Below are 17,604 nucleotides of genomic sequence, written 5' to 3' on the forward strand. Positions count from 1 at the left end.
TTATTACGTGTCTATAAGCATAACCATAATAACATAAATCAAAGTAAAAATTTAACTATGGTTAGGCCTATGGACACGTGTCCTATATTAAGAAATGTGATGAGTATACACCTTGGGTTAAAGTGGTGAGCAAAAATATTTCCCTCCTTATTTAATCCGATGATTGAACCTATATATGTAGAGACTGCTCACCTAATTCCTTGGGCTATGCCCCCATGCTATTTTTGTACTTGTTTTGTTTCAATCCATTTCATCAATAAAGACCATCGGCTTTCTCTAAAAATAATAATAATATTGTATTTAAATAGTATATCCGTGCGGCTATAATGTTGAAATAGTCTATTTACAAGTAAAGCCGCACGGCTATACGTCTATGGTAAAGCCGAACGGCTATACTTTTCAAATATGATGTTTGTACAGTAAAGCCGCCCGGCTATACTCGTAATAATTACAAATTTATAAATAAACCCAATTCTAGACGTGTATTTATAAAAAAACTCAAGCACTATTTAAACATAGAAACATATCCAAAATCAACCTCAAAGTCAACTTTTTGGGTGTGTTTATAAATAAGTTTTGAGTGTATGTAATGATAAATTTTGGGTGTGTTTATATATTTAAATAATACTTGAATTTTTTTATAATTTCAACCCCCGTATTTTAATAAAACCCCCTAATAATAATCAGTATTCAGTGTCTCTTCGTTTGGAAAGCGAGAAAAAAGAAAACGGAAAAAGAAAGAAAATATCTTGCAACATTATTTTACCAAAACATATCTTTGCATATTGACAAATCCGAAGTATATATACCTTCCTCTTTTTTTCTGGAAGAGTGAAGAAGTTATCGTTTCGCTGCGTATGACCGTCGCTGTGGTGAGAAGCTCGACAAAGTCTGCTCTCTTTTGGTGTTTGGTTTCTGAGGTAAGATGGGAAAACAGAAGAAATATATGGAATTCAACAATCCAAATTCTTGTTTTTGCCAAGAAGTTTACTTTCTTTTTCCTCATCAGTCAGTCTATATATTTTTGCTAAGAAGCCTAATTTTTATAAACAGGGTTATGCATGAACTGTTGGTATTGTCAAAATTTTATATTTTCTGCGTTTGATTATGCACAAGTTTGTACAACCTTTTGTAGAACATATATATTTGTAGAAATTTTTAGGTGAAGCAGATTGAATTAGAATTATTGAGCACGTTCATTTCAGTGGTTCATGAGTGAGTTTCAGCTTATGTATTGATGTAGGAGCCTAAGTCAAGACAAGAAAAGGAATTGAATATCAAGTACTTAGTGGGGATTTCATCGTCAGAGGTATTAAATAAAAGGTTTTTGGAGTAATTAATCGTCTGCAACGTCCTAATGGCTACTTCGGAAGCTGTTCGACAAGTACTATCTGGGCCATTACCTCGCCTTGGCTGTTTTGATCTATCTTTAAGCAATGTAAATGGAGTAATCTCAGTTCAGTCTGGTGTAAATAATACACGGAAAAGAAGTTCAGTGTGTGCCCAAGTGCATAAACATTCGAGAATTTCACAGGACCGCTGGAGAATATGTGCGTTCCAGGCTAGAAACAGTGTTTTTCATGGAAAAAATTATGTTAGTAGGTCGAATTCGATGAGTTGCAAATGTCAAAGGGCAGAAAGGCTTACTGGGGCAACTGCAGAAGATCAGCATAGGGACTTGCTAGTAGACGACTCAGATAAAGCAACATCGATTCCTCCTAATGGCATAACTAGTCCAGGTATTAATGAATTTGAGGTGGATCAACAACTGAAACATGAAGAGGGAGGTTTTGGATCAAACGGTAAGCCGGCTACAGCTGGAAAACATAAAGCTTCTACACAGAAGGTTAGGACCAATTCGATTGAGGATGAAGCATGGAAATTACTGAAGAACTCCGTGGTCTATTATTGTAATAATCCTATTGGAACCATTGCTGCTAATAATCCAAACTCTACTAGTACTCTGAACTATGATCAGGTCTTTATTCGTGACTTCATACCTACTGGGATAGCTTTCCTTTTAAAAGGGGAGTATGATATTGTGCGGAATTTCATTCTTCATACCCTTCAGTTGCAGGTAAAGTATTCTCTTCCTTGAGTATCAAATCCATCATTACTAACTGTTGCTTACTTTTGACTTAAGTTCACCTGATTTTCATGTTTAATTATTTGATTTCATGCGGTCGGTGGTTTTGTTCCATTTTCAATCAGTTGATTCATCTATGCATGTGTGGTTGTGTAATATTTAAGATTAGTTTCCAATGTGGATGTTATGACTTAGGGACTCGCTCCCTACATCGACACAAGACTTCAAATGGGTTGGTCATTATTGGAGTTTGTCATAATCACTTGATATGGTCTAAATGGACCCAAAACACAACCAATATGAGACTCAGCACGCACTTGCACACACAGAGTTGGCTGTCATAATATCCCTAACGTACTTGTCATGGCCTACAATCGAAACCTGACATCCTTATCAGAGCCCAATTTTGTTATGTTGCAATGTTTTCGAACCCATGGAGTGGTAAGACTCACCATATCTACAAGAGATCCCAAAAAACTAGTCACCTATGAAGCTCTTTATAATCGCTTTACATGGTTCCAAATTTCAATTCACCCAAATAGACAACCAATGTGGGACTCAGTCCACTACAATATAGGACTCAGCACACTAGCACAACCCACACACAAATAGAATTGGCTATCACAATGGAGGTTTATTCTTTTCTAAAAACTGGCATAGCTGATGAAGTCTTCCTCTTTTCCTTATTTCCTGTAAATAAACTAACATAGGCATTAATATTATGTCTTAACCTAGTTGTTGTATCCACTTTAAATTTTTCATTATTTTTCCCATAACAATGAATTTATTTAAAGTCTGCACACCAGATGTTTTGTCCATTTATATATGCTTTGACTTCTAACATATTGTTACAATATCTGGAAAAGAAAAAAAAAACACATACTAATAACATTTCATGCTTAAAGAGGGGCCCGTTATATGCAATCTCCCTTCACAACATGAATTCTGTTACACATGTTGGCTTTCATTGTACTTAGTTTAATTTGTTTCTGTCATTCTAGTGAATTGCACTCCCTTTTAGCTTAATTTGTTTCTGACAATTTCCATTCTAGTAAATCACACTGCTTTTTAAGTTTAATTTGTTTCTGTTCTTCTAGTGAATCTCCCTCCTTTTTATTACAGAGCTGGGAGAAAACCATGGATTGTTATAGTCCTGGTCAAGGACTAATGCCTGCCAGTTTTAAGGTTCGCACTGTCCCACTCGATGGTGATGATTTTGCAACTGAAGATGTTTTGGATCCGGACTTCGGTGAAGCTGCTATTGGTCGTGTTGCCCCTGTTGACTCTGGTAGGTAGCTCATTGTATTTTATAATTTCTCTTTCAAAATATATTTCCGGTTATGGAGGTATTAACATTTTAATATTTCATAATTCAAGTCTCTCACAATGGTCAATGATTCGACGGATTTTGATCTTTCTGTCAGGGTTATGGTGGATTATATTGTTACGGGCATATGGAAAATGCTCTGGAGATCTTTCAGTCCAGGAACGAGTTGATGTGCAAACAGGGATAAAAATGATTTTGAAGCTGTGTCTTGCTGATGGTTTTGATATGTTTCCAACATTACTGGTCACAGATGGTTCATGCATGATTGATCGCCGCATGGGAATTCATGGCCATCCTTTGGAGATTCAGGTAAGTATTCATTTTATTTTTATGAGTGCCTTTTAAATAAATTCTTTTATCTTCTTGTGTACATGGAGTTTTATTAGAACTCCTCCTTTTTTGCTTATTTCTTGTCAATACTGTTAGAGTAATTCCTATTTGTTTTACATCCCTACTACAACTTTGCTATTCATTGGGGTAACAGGGTGCTTCCCTATCTTCTCTCTATTTTGTTTCTCCATTTGTAAAAAAGTTAGCATGCTTTGCTTTGGGCTTGTCGCATCTGCATGCCTTCTGCATTTGGCCCCTAACATTAAGGATATTCTGGAATTATCAGAGACGCTTAAATTTTCATTTCCTGTAAACTAATAAATTTATTTACTGGTCTAATCATAAGGAGAATTATTTCCAAAGTCACAGAAATTACTTTCAAGTTTCCCCATAAGCGTTGTCTGTTACAACCTCGGGATGCAATATCAAATAAATGGATGTAGTTCTGACCAAAAAATAAGAATAATTAAGTAAATAAGTGGATGTAGTTATATGATTATCATAATGGTATGCAATAATGGATTTCAAACAATTTGGAAAAGCAATAGCTTCGGGTATACATATTGCTGCATAAGATGATAATGGAGATCATTGTATTACCATTGCAATTGCCAGAGTAGGTTTCAAAACATCGTTTGTTGATTACATCACCTATTCTCACACTGGTCGTTGCAGTTATTTAGAGGACTTAGTGCTTGTTTGATAGGGAGGACTAGAGTAGACTAGCAAAATGCCTACATTTCATGTGCATTCAAGGCATAATATGGATATTGTTGGCTAACTTGGAGGATTAAGGAGGACTGTCTATAAGAGGTTGATGTCTAAAACTTATCCCCCTAATGCCCTTGAAATGGTGGGATTAGGAGGGATAAGTTTTAGTCATCAACCTCTTATGAATAGTCCTCCTTAATCCTCCAAGTTAGACAACAATATCCACATTATGCCTTGAATGCACATGAAATGTAGGCATTTTGCTAGTCTACTTTAGTCCTCCCTAGCAAATGAGCCTTGGAGCATCCACAATGGGCTCCCTAACCCACCTCCTTAGACAAATTTTAGGGAGGAATTGGAAAAATACAACTCCAACCATGCTCTCTATCCACCTCCTAAAATATAGAGACCTCTAGGAGCTCCTAAATCTGAGGAGAGAGAAATGACTCCTAGTGGCTTCCTATAATTTAATGTTGCTTTGTTTTATGCATATTTTATACTTTTAATTAATACAAACTTTTTTTTTTTGGGTATAGAGATGGACTAATTTATTGAATTAAAAAATAATTATAGTATCTATTACTCTCTAAACTATGGAGTATGATTGGAATTCAAATTTTATAGAGAGCTCCTAAAATAACTTGTGTGTTTTTAGCTAAATTTTAACTAAAAAATAGGGAGCATGATTGTAGATGCTCTTAGGGTTTAGGCAGAGAGGAAGATTTTATTCGGGTATAGAATCTGATTCTGACCCATGTTTGTTGACATGCATCTTTAAGTTTACAAACTTTGTGGCTGTATTTATATAATGTCGCATGTCACTGTTGCATGTCCTTGTAGGCACTGTTCTACTCAGCACTTCTTTGTGCACGTGAGATGCTTGCTCCAGAGGATGCATCAGCTGACCTTATGCGAGCACTAAATAATCGTCTGGTTGCATTATCATTCCATATCAGGGAATATTACTGGATTGATATGAGAAAACTCAATGAAATTTACCGATACCAGACAGAGGAATACTCATATGATGCTGTTAATAAGTTCAATATCTACCCCGATCAGATTCCATCCTGGCTGGTGGGATTTATGCCAAGTACAGGTGGGTACTTAATTGGCAACCTGCAGCCTGCTCACATGGACTTTCGTTTCTTTTCTCTTGGAAACTTATGGTCTATTGTAAGTAGTCTTGCAACATTGGATCAGTCACATGCTATATTGGATCTTATTGAAGCAAAATGGGATGAATTAGTGGCAGATATGCCGTTTAAAATATGTTATCCTGCTCTTGAAGGCCAGGAATGGCAAATCATCACAGGCAGCGATCCCAAAAACACGTAATGCCTCTACCTTGACTTTTGAAATTTCTTCTATCCTGGTTCCTAACCCCTCCTTTACTTGATTTTATGTTGTAGTCCCTGGTCTTACCATAATGGAGGTTCTTGGCCAACATTGCTCTGGCAGGTAAGTTTTTTATTTGGGTTTGAGTGAAAACTTTTTTCCCCTGTTGCCCTTGATCTTGCTTTGCACTGCTGGATTTTTAACTCCCGATTATGCCTGCTCTATGCCAGTGTTTTTTTTTTTTTTTTTTGGGTCAAAAGTTTGTACCAGTTTAGTATCTGTATTACCTCATACGGCTTTTGTTTTCGACAGATATCATGCCATCATGTAAGAGCATTTCCAATCATACTCCTTAGGACTATAAACTTATTTTAGGAGCTCTTTATAAAATTTCTACTCCAATCACATTCCTTAATATAGGGAGTTATAATGACTCAGAATCGCTAGAAATAAAGTGTTATTTAAAATAATATTAAAATAATCATCATTAATGATGAGGAGCCATTGGAAGACCATTTCTCTCTCCTTTGATTTAGGAGCTCCTACAAGTCTTGTTATTTCATGAGCTGGATAGGGAGTATAATTGGATTCGAATTTTTTTAACTTCTCTCCAAATTTTAACTTAGGAGCTGATTTAGAGAACCCATTGGAGACATCTTATTTTTTGTACTTGCACTCTCCAAGATATGATGTCCTACAAGCAAACCAGGTTTTCAATGCTACCATTTGGCTAGTGCGCCAACTTACAAGGAGGAATCACTTATTAGGGGAAAATACAAAAAATAAAATTTGGAGCCACTATATTTTTCTTTCTAAAATATGAAATTGTTCAGATTCACCATGAAACGCATGGAATGTATACTGTGTAGCCCAATTTGTTAAATCTTATTATGCTTATGCAGAATCCCCATTTGTGTTGACCATAAAGCCAGATAACCATAAGAATCCTTGCTTTTGTTGAAGGGAATGCAAAAGTTCCCTGTTAATTTCCACAAGCATCTAGCAGTGACTGATTATTTATGTTGTTAACATCAATATGGGGCTTGTTTCAGCTTACTGTGGCATGCATAAAGCTTAACAGACCAGAAATTGCAGCAAAGGCGGTCGAGCTTGCTGAGAAGCGCATATCTCTTGACAATTGGCCTGAATATTATGACACTAAGAGAGCAAGATTTATTGGAAAACAGGCACAGCTGTTTCAAACTTGGTCAGCTGCCGGATACCTTGTAGCAAAGCTCCTCCTCGCCAACCCAAGTGCAGCAAAGAACCTTGTGAATGAAGAGGATTCAGAGCTTGCAAATATATTTTCATGCATGATAAGTTCCAGTCCAAGGAGGAAACGTGGTTGGAAAAAACAAATTTTAGTTTGAAGCAGAGAGGGATCTGGTGGAGAATTCAACGCAAACATTTCTGAAGTGAACCATGCAGCCGCGAATGAAGTGAAGTGTGGGACAGAGGTTTAGGATTAGTTCAACTGCAACCAAGGATGAAAATGTCGGCCGATATCCCTATATATCCCTTTTTTCAGGTGTAGATACAGATACAAGGGGGTAAGCCTATTTCTTCCCAGAAATTTGTCTTCAGTTTTGAAAGTAATCATAGGTCCTTGAATCAATATCAAAAACCAAGCTCTAATACATAGTAGCTTCTCCTTTCTTCTCTCCTCAATCATTTCGGCTATCTTTAGCTCTTCCTCTCCTCTCTTTGGTTGGTCGGTTTCTTGTGTGTTTGATTTTATTTTTCACCTAATCTTCTATCTCTCATTTCCTTTATCATTAAGTCTGATTCTTGTAATATAATGTTGGGTTATGTTTGAATAATGTTGTCTTTGTTGTGTTAAGTTTAATTGTATTTATCTTCAGGATTTTCATCGCGCATTATATATACATGTACATTTCATCATATGCATATCTTATACTTAGTATGTTTTGAATTTTATTAGTTCAATACATTCATTGATAATGTGCTTAACATCTATGAAAGTTTCAATTCAAAGTTCCTTGTTTTTAAGCCATTATCTGTCTTTTTTGTCAATTTTTCCCGATACCTAAAACGACATCGATATATCCCCCGAAATATCTGTAAATTGAAGGCCTGATAATATTTGTGTCGCCGATATTTTCATCCTTGACTGCAACAGACGAAGTCATATCAGTATCATTGTACAGTAGCTATAAACGGCCATTTTTGTGAACAAAATTTTAGTTTTCATAATGGGAAGAGTTGTAAAAATGATGATCTTGTGGTCAAGTAATATCCAATATTCCCTTGAATTCATCTTGTTTAGTGTGCCTTCTGATGGATCCAAAGATTGGTTAGATGAAAATGTTGATTATTAGAAACCCTTGATGGAAACATTGGTTTTTGTTTTTTTGTTTTGTTTTGTTTTGGGGCTAATGGAAACAGTGGTTGACTACAGTAAATATACAGAGGGTAGCATGAGCAGAATTAAAGGAAGCTAACAGCTAGAGGGATGAGCAAGAAACAAGGAAGTCCAACGCCAAGAGAGGAAACGTCGAGTTAAAGGTTCCTGTTGACAAACCAATGCCTACCAGATAGCAAAGAAAGCAAACTTAAGCCATCATAGCATGACCAACGTGGCAAGCAACTGAACCCTAAACATTAGAAACAAACTGACGAAAAGGAAAATGCCTAATATCCCAGTTTTCTTTCCCAACTTAGATGGTAGTACAATGTAAGAATGCCACTTAGGAACAAATCAATCTTACACAATGCTAGAGTACAAGCCCTAATGGGAGAACAGAAGTGCTAACATTTTGGAACAACGAGAGACAGTTGTTCCCAATTTATTGCTTCAACATGAGGTAACAAGAACGGAAGCAAAAGACTTGCATGGGAAGTATAACACGCCCTAAAAAGGTTGGATAGAAGATATAGCTGATGCATCTGATTCAGTTTAAGTTAAACAATAAATGTAAAAAGGATAACAAAAAACATAGTCCAATAATTAGCACCACAAGAGAGAGAGAGAGAGAGAGTCAGACATAGATAAACTAGTAATAGAGTAACTTTTCATTTCTTTTTTTGTCGGGTTAAACTACTCGACTCAAAAATTGACAGTGATATTCCATAGATAAACTAGTAATAGAGTAACTTTTCATTTCTTTTTTTGTCGGGTTAAACTACTCGACTCAAAAATTGACAGTGATATTCCAGTTGCATGATTAAATCAAGTTATACACCAATTTTTACAATGACCCAGCGAAGGTAGCAATAAATTCAATTTGAAGCTACCGTTCACTTACAAATGGCAATATCGATCTTATGTAACGGCTTCAGATCACGAGCAAAAAGCTGCTTTACGCAACAAGCATTATGCAAAATGGCAATTTTGCTGATCAATCCAAACCGGCAATGGATTGAGTTCAGGAATCCAAAATGTGTTTGTTCTCAGCCAAGATGCTGTCCAACAATGATTCACATGCATCTTCAAGTAAATCCAAAACCTGCAATATCATGATGTTTCATAATTAGTATCAACTCTAAAAGTACCTGAATAATTAGCATGCGATACCAGTTACGCAGCCGAATTCTCCCTTTCCTCCCCGTTTGCTACCAGTTTCTTCATGTATCTTCTATTCAAAGTAATATAAGCAGAATCCAATGATTGATTGTTCTTTATTGAGTTCTTGGCTGTGACCTGATCTGCTTCGGATTGGGGTTTTACTTTCTTTCTACCTTTCCCTATGGCTTTCTGGGAGTTCTCTAATTCTCCCCTTTTAAGCAATATTATGAAAAAATGAGCCACTGGATTCTAAGTTAAATAAAGTTAAACTGAGATTTGAATTTTGAAGAAAGGAGAGAAAACGAGTGGGAGAAAAAGGAGAGGATCATCTTCCTACTGTTTAATTGACATAAATCCGAAAATTTGGGATGTCTTGCTGAATAACTAAAAAGCCACCCGCTCTATCTCAATTGTATTCTAGTAAATTTAATTTGTACAAGACGCTTAACAAAGTTTGACAGAAAACTTTTAGCAATAGGGTTGCCACTTTAGACAAAGTAATTCTTGACAATTTCACTAAATTCCTCACATGCATTTCACAACAGATAAAACCATTATGATAATTGCTGCCACTTTAGATGTATGCTCTTTGATTTCCATTGCATCAAACATACATCCATGATAAGATCAAGAACAATGGTTAACAGGTATTGATATATTACCTTCTCAAAACCTTGCGGTCCACCATAATAAGGGTCCGGTACTTCAGTTTCATCGTGTTTCTTACAATAAGAACACACTAACCTAACCTGCATGATCAATAACAACATAAGACAAAATAATCAAATTCATATCAATCTACATTGTAGCATCCCCGTTCTAAGTACTAAATAATAAATACAAAGTACAAACCTTTTTATGAGCATCCTCGGGTAGAGGTTCCCTAAATTTCCACCTATTAAACGCCTCTATTATATCATCTATAGCCAATATCAACACCACAAGTTAATAAAACACATCACACATATATAAAGTTATAAACATGTAGGACTATTTGAGTATAAAAACATATAAAGGGCTGAGCCAAATTTCCAAGAAAAACAAAATGCATTTGATGGTTTCTTATATTCCATGTATAATGAACCCACCTCGGTTCTGATTGTCCATTGCAAGGATAAGATCGAAATCTCTAAAATCAGGCAGCCGGATTGGCCTAGATAAAGAAGTTATCTCAATGCCACGCCTTTTAGAGGCTGCCCTCATTCTTGGGTCTGCTTGATTTCCCTTTTAACACCAATAAATACAATCAGAAATTTGGAATTATAATTCACACAAAAAATAAAATGAAATATTTGCAGCCTGGCTTTGTTTGTGACGTCCATTTTCTTTACCTTCCTACGTTTTTTTTCAGCAACTAAAACAGCGGTTATGGTTGAAAATAGCTCCTACCTCATGGTAATCAATGGTTCCAGCAGAGTCAATCTTGAACTTGGAATCCAAACCCCTTTTCTTCACCAAGTCCCTGAAGACCCCTTCAGCAGCTGGGCTTCTGCAGATGTTGCCCAGGCACACAAATAGAACAGAGAAGGGCCTGGTCTCTGCCTCCGTGGATGGGGAAGAAGCCGCCATTGATGCTTTTGTCACAGACCCAGATGAGAAAGAGGTGCTCGATTTGAGGGAATGTGAACGAAAGATTGATTTTTGAAGGGATGGAAATTGGGGAAGATGAAGAAGAAATGGGGTTTTTAGAGAGGGGTGGTTGGAGGAGTGGCAAAATCGTAAATTTGAAGGGGTTGCTACTCTACTGTGCAATACCCTCATTCTCCTAGGACACAGAAAATACTATGGAAATGTGTTGAGTTTCAGCTTGGGTAGATATCATAGAATAAAGAAACGCTTAGCGTAAAAAAGAAAAAAAGAAGAAAAAGAAAAATATAGACCATACAAACATTTTGAAGAAGCTTATGGATGTATTGAATTGTGCACATGCACATCACGAAACAAATGTAACTGGGAAAGAAGAAAAGGATTGAAAATCTTTGGAGCCATGAGAAAGTGGGCCTCTTGAGCCGTTTGGCTAAAAAATGAAAGTATTAAAGGTACGTGTTATAATATGAATGGATTGAATACACTACATCAACATGTTATTGGTGTATCGAACACACAATAACTTCTCGTTTATAGGACAAGATGAAGCTGCAAACATGAGCACACCCTGAGTGATATGATAAAAAGAAAAAAGGAAAATGCTAATCCGATTTCCATTTCTCTCAGCTACTGTATCAGTATCCATATATCATACTCTACAACTAGCCACCAGTATTTTTGAGTTACATTTAATTTACACTATAAGCTATATTATCAGTTAAAAAAAACCGATGAGAAATTTCGGAAAAAGAAGATTTCAACTTTCTTCCCCATATGAAAGTAGAACTAAAACAGCTCAAAGTCTATATGCTCTCCTATACCCTCCAACTCCTTGCCCTCCTGTTTCTGTGAAGCAGAGGGTGCACCAAATCCAACATCACACCACCTGGGAAGCTCGGGCGGTACTGCACACCGAATCAATGCCCAGTTAAGGCCTTCAAAGAAAGGATGCTGCTTAATCTCTGCAGCCCCTTTCACTGATCCTAAACGATTTTCAGGGTCCTTTATTAACAGGCCTCTGATCAGATCTCTTGCATGAAAACTCACTATAGGGGTATTTGGGAACTTGAGACTTTTTGACACAACGTTGGCCAATGTGTCCTCATTTCCTGACCCCTTGAAGGGTGTCCTACCATATAACAGCTCGAACAAGAAGATTCCAAATGTCCACCAATCAACAGCACTCCCATGACCTTCTCCTTTGATGATCTCCGGAGCAAGGTATTCATGGGTTCCAACAAAGGAGTTGGATCGGGCACTAGTTGGCTCCACTACAAGCTGTGGCAGTGGGCTGACCTGGGCAGCAAGCTCGGATTTTATTTTCCGAGATTTTGCAGCAGCAGATAGAAGTCTGGGAGTGAAGCATGAGACTTGCCAGGATGGTTGGAGGCAAAAAGGATCAATGCAGCTAGATTCAATGCAAGGGCTTGACATCTTTTTTGTGCTCTCCAAAACAGGAGACGATGATTTAAGCAGCGTTGGATTGACAGCACATCTGAGTGACAAGTCAAAATCTGTGAGCATGATGTGGCCATCTTCTCGGACCAGGATATTTTCTGGTTTCAAGTCTCGATACACAACTCCTAGCATGTGTAGATACTCCAAGGCAAGGAGGACTTCAGCGACATAAAACCTATAGATACAGGATAAAATGGCTGGAATTAGTTTAATGAACATTTAAAGTGCTGGAGTACAATTATGTTGACGACAATCAATCATGTACTTAATAATAACCAAGAAAACAATGTCAAACAGCTACAAAGTCGGAAAATAAAAATGTCAAACAAACAGTGGTAGGACATTTCTTAGCTCTACCAAGTTAGCTCAAGCTACTAAAAAAACCCTAGCATTTGAGGCTAGTCATAGGATACAATCTTCCTACAGTAATCACCAGAATCTCCATGAATTTGCTAAGGTATGTCAAACTAAGACAAATGATAAGTCCAACGCTGCAAATCTAAAAATCTGTGGGATTTAAAATTAGATCCCAAGATTAAATCCCAGGGAATTAATATAATCTATTTGACATACCAAACATGTGTGCACATGGCCATAGTGTGCCATCAAGCACAAATAACATCTGCCTTAAATATTTTAATCTATTCTGACTGGTCAATATGGAAACTCAATGAGAAAAAGGAAGATAACATAGATCAAGTACTAGGATCAAACAACTATCAAATGAATTTCCCAGATATGGAAGAGCAAGGAAGAAAACAAAGATTTAACCTACTAAATACTAATGTCAAATGCATGCATCTTATCATAGTCAAATTTTGCATTATTTTGCAAACCTTAAAAAAATTTAAAAAGAAAAAAGCACAGGCACAATTAACTAAAACTGGACCTTAAGAAGAAAATGCACCTGGCTGCTTGTTCGCAGAAACTCCTGCCGGGTTGCTTTTGCCGCAGGACATGCAAATCTCCACCCGGACAATACTCCATAACCAAACATGAGAGCTTCTCTGACACACAATGGGCATATAACGTAGGGAGAAACGGATGATCCAGTATTTCCAGTATCTCTCTTTCTGTTTGAGCCCTAATCATTTTCTTCCTGGTAACCAAAAACTCGTTGTCCATCACTTTCAAAGCAAATACGCAATTTGTTCCAGTTAGCTCAGCAAGATAAACAGTCCCAATGTCCCCCGAACCAATCCTCCTAAGCAACTTAAAGTGCCTCAAACCTAAGGTTCCATGCTGCTTCTGAACATGATGGATGGCTTCCCATCTCAAGTCTCTTGACATGTGAGGCCTCTTGCCGCTACGACCAGACCCACTTAGACTGCTTTCCTCACTAGTGCTTGTAGTGCTGCTATAGTCACCAATGCTACTTTTTGAGCTTTGTGAGAAATCCCCCTTTTCTCTTGATCTTGACCTCTCATCGACTTTCGTCACTATAGATTTAGTTCTATTACTGCAATTCGAAGGGAAATCTGGTTTGCTTGTACCTCTATTAACAAGAACTGAATTCATTTCTTTGCTAAGACTTGTACTGCTGGACACCAGAGATTCTTTCTCATTTCCTTCCCTTTCATGCTTTGGGGTACAGTTGTGTGTCTGGTCCTTTAACTTACTAGTACTAGGGCCTAAATCATTATCAACTTTCCGATTATCTGATGTGGAACTACTGGAGCCAGAACTTGAATCCTGCTTGACGTTTTTCTTAACAAAGCTTTTGCTCCCGAGGACCGGCTTGATTAAATGTGAACTACTGGCAGAGGATTTGCTTACCTTACTACCAGTGCTGGAGCAGGATGGAGAAGCAGCAGAGTGCAACCCCTTGTCAGAATTTGAAGTATTAAGTGGAACCTCAGTTGAAATAGAAGCAACTGCACCCATCTGCATAACTTTCTTGCTATGATGAAAGTTAGATGAAGAATCTGTGGATTCCAGTTTTCTATCTTCTCCCTTCAATTTCTCACTTCTAACTTCGGTTGAAAAAGGAGAAATTTGATCTTGTGGTGCTAATCTAGTCAAGCTAGCATCTGGCATCAGTGCATCAGCCAAAGTCGTGGCAGGATGAACCTGTGGCTCTGATTGCATGGATCCAGGATTCTTCTCAGAATTTTTGGATGCTTCTGGTACAAGGGAGACCTCTACATAATTCCCTTTAACTTGATTCATAGGAAGGCCAGACCCATTGGCCTCATCTACCACTGCCCTGTACAACCTTTTGATAGTTCCTGCTTCTGAGACCCCAGATGAACGACCTGGCCTCGACAGTCGCTTCATGGCAGCCATCTCTGATGCCTGAGAGATGCATAATCCTCTCAATGCTTGCTTCAAACTCACAGGTTCTGAAATTCCAATACCCGATGCATTTGATGAACTAACTCTCATTGGCCTTTTCATAGCACTCTTCCGCAAAGCATCTTTGCTAGCCTCATTCGACAGACCTGAGATCCTAGCTGAATTTCTACTGTCAATGGCCTGAAAAAGCTGATTAATATCATCCTCTATGGAATATTTATTTCCTGATTTTAGCATGCAATGCTTTCCACCTTTCTTGTCCGTTTTTGACTGAGAATCTACTTCGTCTCTTGATTCCACAATTTCACATGTAGGGCGCATTGTACTCATATTTGATGGATCAAATGAAATACTGCAGAAGATAGTAATAGCCCTGCAAATTCATACTAACCCAATTCTGACAAAGCAACGTGAAGATATCGGAACACAGAAATAGGAAACAGAGGCACAAATCCTCTGAAATTTGCTAGAGCCATAAGGATGTGCAGACTTATATGGCCCACTAATAACCCTTTACTAAGTCCAAAAGGAAGCATCCAAGGCCTGCCATGATTGCTGCATTTCAGTTTATATCAAAGTTGTCAAATTACATTTTCTAAATGTAGCAGATATTTCTATGCTTTATCTCCACAATACTACAATTAGGATAAATATACCACACAAGCAATTTATATAGGATCAAATGTAAAATCAGAAGGTAAAGCGAAATTTTCACTGATCTCACTCCAACCCCAATTAATTAGAGGTACAAAACCCTCTGTTTAGTTTTATTATTTCAAAATGTCACGAAATCCCCTGCCCTTGGGGGGTGTCCTCGACGAGAAATGTGTACTAGGCTATGGGCGAATGTGTTCAAGATTCCTTCAATTTTAAGGGAAGATCCAAAAGAATAAAACCCAAAAAACAAAAAACAAAAAAAAAAAAAAAATCCAATTTGATCTTCATACACAAGAAGTATGACATATGACACAATCAAAGATTGGAATTCCCAAGAGTTTTGACGATAACAACATTGAATTTCACCTGTGCCCAACATTAATTGGCCGGTTACCGCTTAACAGAAAGAAAAAAAAGTCACTAAGTGCAACTCCCATACTTTGGAAACTACGAAGAATGACAAAGTCACTTAATGATAATACCTTCAGAACAGAAAGCAAACAACAATCTTCCACACACATAAACACAAACCTTAATATCAATCAACCATAATATACACGCAGAAACAGACCTAGACTAAGATAGCCATGTCCTGTCTCTACTTTTGAACATGAAGCACGATTGGTGTAAATTAAAGGCCCTTTTTTTTACACTCAGATCTTTCGAAAGAGAAAATTTATAAATAAAAAATAAAATAAAAACCCATCATTTCAAATAATTCAAAAAACACACGCAACTATCAAAATTATTGGGAATCATACTTCACTGTCAGTAAATCAAAATCATACAAAAAAGTTATATTAAAAAACAAGTATAAAATACAAATAAAAATAAACCATACCTTGAACATGAGCTCCTATGAGGAAGCAGAATGAGGAAGATGATTGTGTATTGCTGTTGATGGAGGTGACGGATTTAGGGTTTGGAACTTGAGACCATTTTTATTGTTGTTGTTTTGATATTTGATTTTATTGGGTGAGTTAATGAAATTAAAGGGTGGGTGGGTGGGTGGGAGGGTTAGGGCACGAGAGGAGCAGTAGGGGCAGTGAATGAGAGAGAGAGAGAGAGAGAGAGAGAGAGCGGAGGAGAAAGAGAAATGGAAATCACGAGAAGTGCCCTGAGGGTGAGGGTGTGAGAGGTTGAGAGAGAAAGCAGAGGAGAGACAGCTTACTGTTTGTTTAAGCTCAATTTTCAAATGGCGGAAAAACACTGTTTATATATATCTTTCCACACCGTACGCATCATGACTTGACAAGGATACAGTACACAAGGAACACATAGATTCGCTACTATTAGTGTGGGACACAGGACTCCTCTGTGGAACCCCCCCGGGAGTTCTGCTACACCTGAGATACCTTTTATTTTTTTTTAAACTCGGCAACTGTTGTTCATAAGATTTAGACTCGTGAAAATGTCACTGGAACACAAACTATTAAAAGTATTTACCTCTAAAGTTCAGTTCATTAATAAATGTAAATTATATTGACGTTGTAATATTTTCTTTAAATCAATAATTTTTTTATTTGAAACAATTATTATATAACACCAATTAATTTTTGGTCTAATAGTATGGTTTTGTCTAATTTTGAAAACCCCTATCCCACGGATTTTTGAAAAAAAAACAACATAATCTAACTTTTGCTAGGACGTGAGCTTAAGGGGGTGTATCCAGTTCTAATTTTTAAAGATTTTTTTGCAGAGTTAAAAAGATATTCAACTGTGACTTTTAAATAATATTTAAAAAGTTAGTGGTATTTAATTGTGACCTTTAAAAAGTAGTTAAAAGTATTTAAAATTGAGATATTTAGTCAAATATCTATTCTTGGCACTAAAACTATAAATAAACCCCACACCATTTAATTTCTATAAACATACCCAAAAAAGGCCTAAAAAATGACAGATTGCCATATTGAATTTAATTTTAATTATTAAATTATTTTGATGCCCTATTAAGTGGTTTAGGCTTTTTTATGAGGTTTTTGGGTTAGGTTTGTTTTAAGAAATCAATGGCAGTTTTGTAATTTAAAAGAAGTTACAACCTTTTTGTTATGTTGTAAATGAGCTTTGACTGTGTTTCTAAAGTCCATTTCATATAGGGCTTTTTTATAATTTGGACTCCTATATTGGGTTTTATAGTTAATCTCCCTTTAAAATTTTGGTGTTATAAAAGCTTATTAAATGGATGACTTTTGCATACTTTTAAGGCTAATTGTTAATAGCAAAAGTCTTGTCAATTTACTAATAACTTTTATCAACTCTATGAAAGTATTTAAGAATTTGTCAACTCTA

The 17,604-nt window shown here is 36.8% G+C and overlaps 3 protein-coding genes across 5 annotated transcripts; 1 reads left to right on the plus strand and 2 right to left on the minus strand.

Annotated features, from left to right (window-relative positions):
* The first annotated feature begins 690 nt into the window (after positions 1-690).
* LOC103326939 (alkaline/neutral invertase E, chloroplastic) lies at positions 691-7,694 on the plus strand. 2 transcript variants are annotated; one of them, XM_008229209.3, is made up of 7 exons: positions 691-920; positions 1,227-2,077; positions 3,209-3,374; positions 3,511-3,722; positions 5,295-5,788; positions 5,867-5,915; positions 6,845-7,694. In XM_008229209.3, the coding sequence occupies exons 2-7, from the start codon at positions 1,358-1,360 to the stop codon at positions 7,160-7,162; spliced, it is 1,959 nt and encodes a 652-aa protein (XP_008227431.1). In that variant the 5' UTR covers positions 691-920; positions 1,227-1,357; the 3' UTR covers positions 7,163-7,694. The 2 variants fall into 2 exon arrangements, with proteins under 2 accessions (XP_008227431.1, XP_008227420.1); XM_008229198.3 differs by having other exon boundaries at positions 1,244-2,077.
* A 1,193-nt stretch (positions 7,695-8,887) lies between these two features.
* Positions 8,888-11,253, minus strand: LOC103326956 (protein-tyrosine phosphatase). The gene is made up of 5 exons (XM_008229221.3): positions 10,708-11,253; positions 10,407-10,542; positions 10,171-10,238; positions 9,981-10,067; positions 8,888-9,259 (listed from the first exon to the last, which is right to left on the minus strand). The coding sequence occupies exons 1-5, from the start codon at positions 11,077-11,079 to the stop codon at positions 9,179-9,181; spliced, it is 744 nt and encodes a 247-aa protein (XP_008227443.2). The 5' UTR covers positions 11,080-11,253; the 3' UTR covers positions 8,888-9,178.
* Positions 11,254-11,483: 230 nt separating this feature from the next.
* On the minus strand, positions 11,484-16,496 carry LOC103326966 (serine/threonine-protein kinase D6PKL1-like). 2 transcript variants are annotated; one of them, XM_008229233.2, is made up of 3 exons: positions 16,157-16,496; positions 13,271-15,213; positions 11,484-12,538 (listed from the first exon to the last, which is right to left on the minus strand). In XM_008229233.2, the coding sequence occupies exons 2-3, from the start codon at positions 14,986-14,988 to the stop codon at positions 11,692-11,694; spliced, it is 2,565 nt and encodes an 854-aa protein (XP_008227455.2). In that variant the 5' UTR covers positions 14,989-15,213; positions 16,157-16,496; the 3' UTR covers positions 11,484-11,691. The 2 variants fall into 2 exon arrangements, with proteins under 2 accessions (XP_008227455.2, XP_088902719.1); XM_089046593.1 differs by having other exon boundaries at positions 13,271-15,201; positions 16,157-16,494.
* Positions 16,497-17,604: the final 1,108 nt, after the last annotated feature.

This window comes from Prunus mume, linkage group LG1, assembly GCF_029339155.1.
Source record: "Prunus mume cultivar Tortuosa linkage group LG1, ASM2933915v1, whole genome shotgun sequence".
NCBI classification, from domain to species: domain Eukaryota; kingdom Viridiplantae; phylum Streptophyta; class Magnoliopsida; order Rosales; family Rosaceae; genus Prunus; species Prunus mume.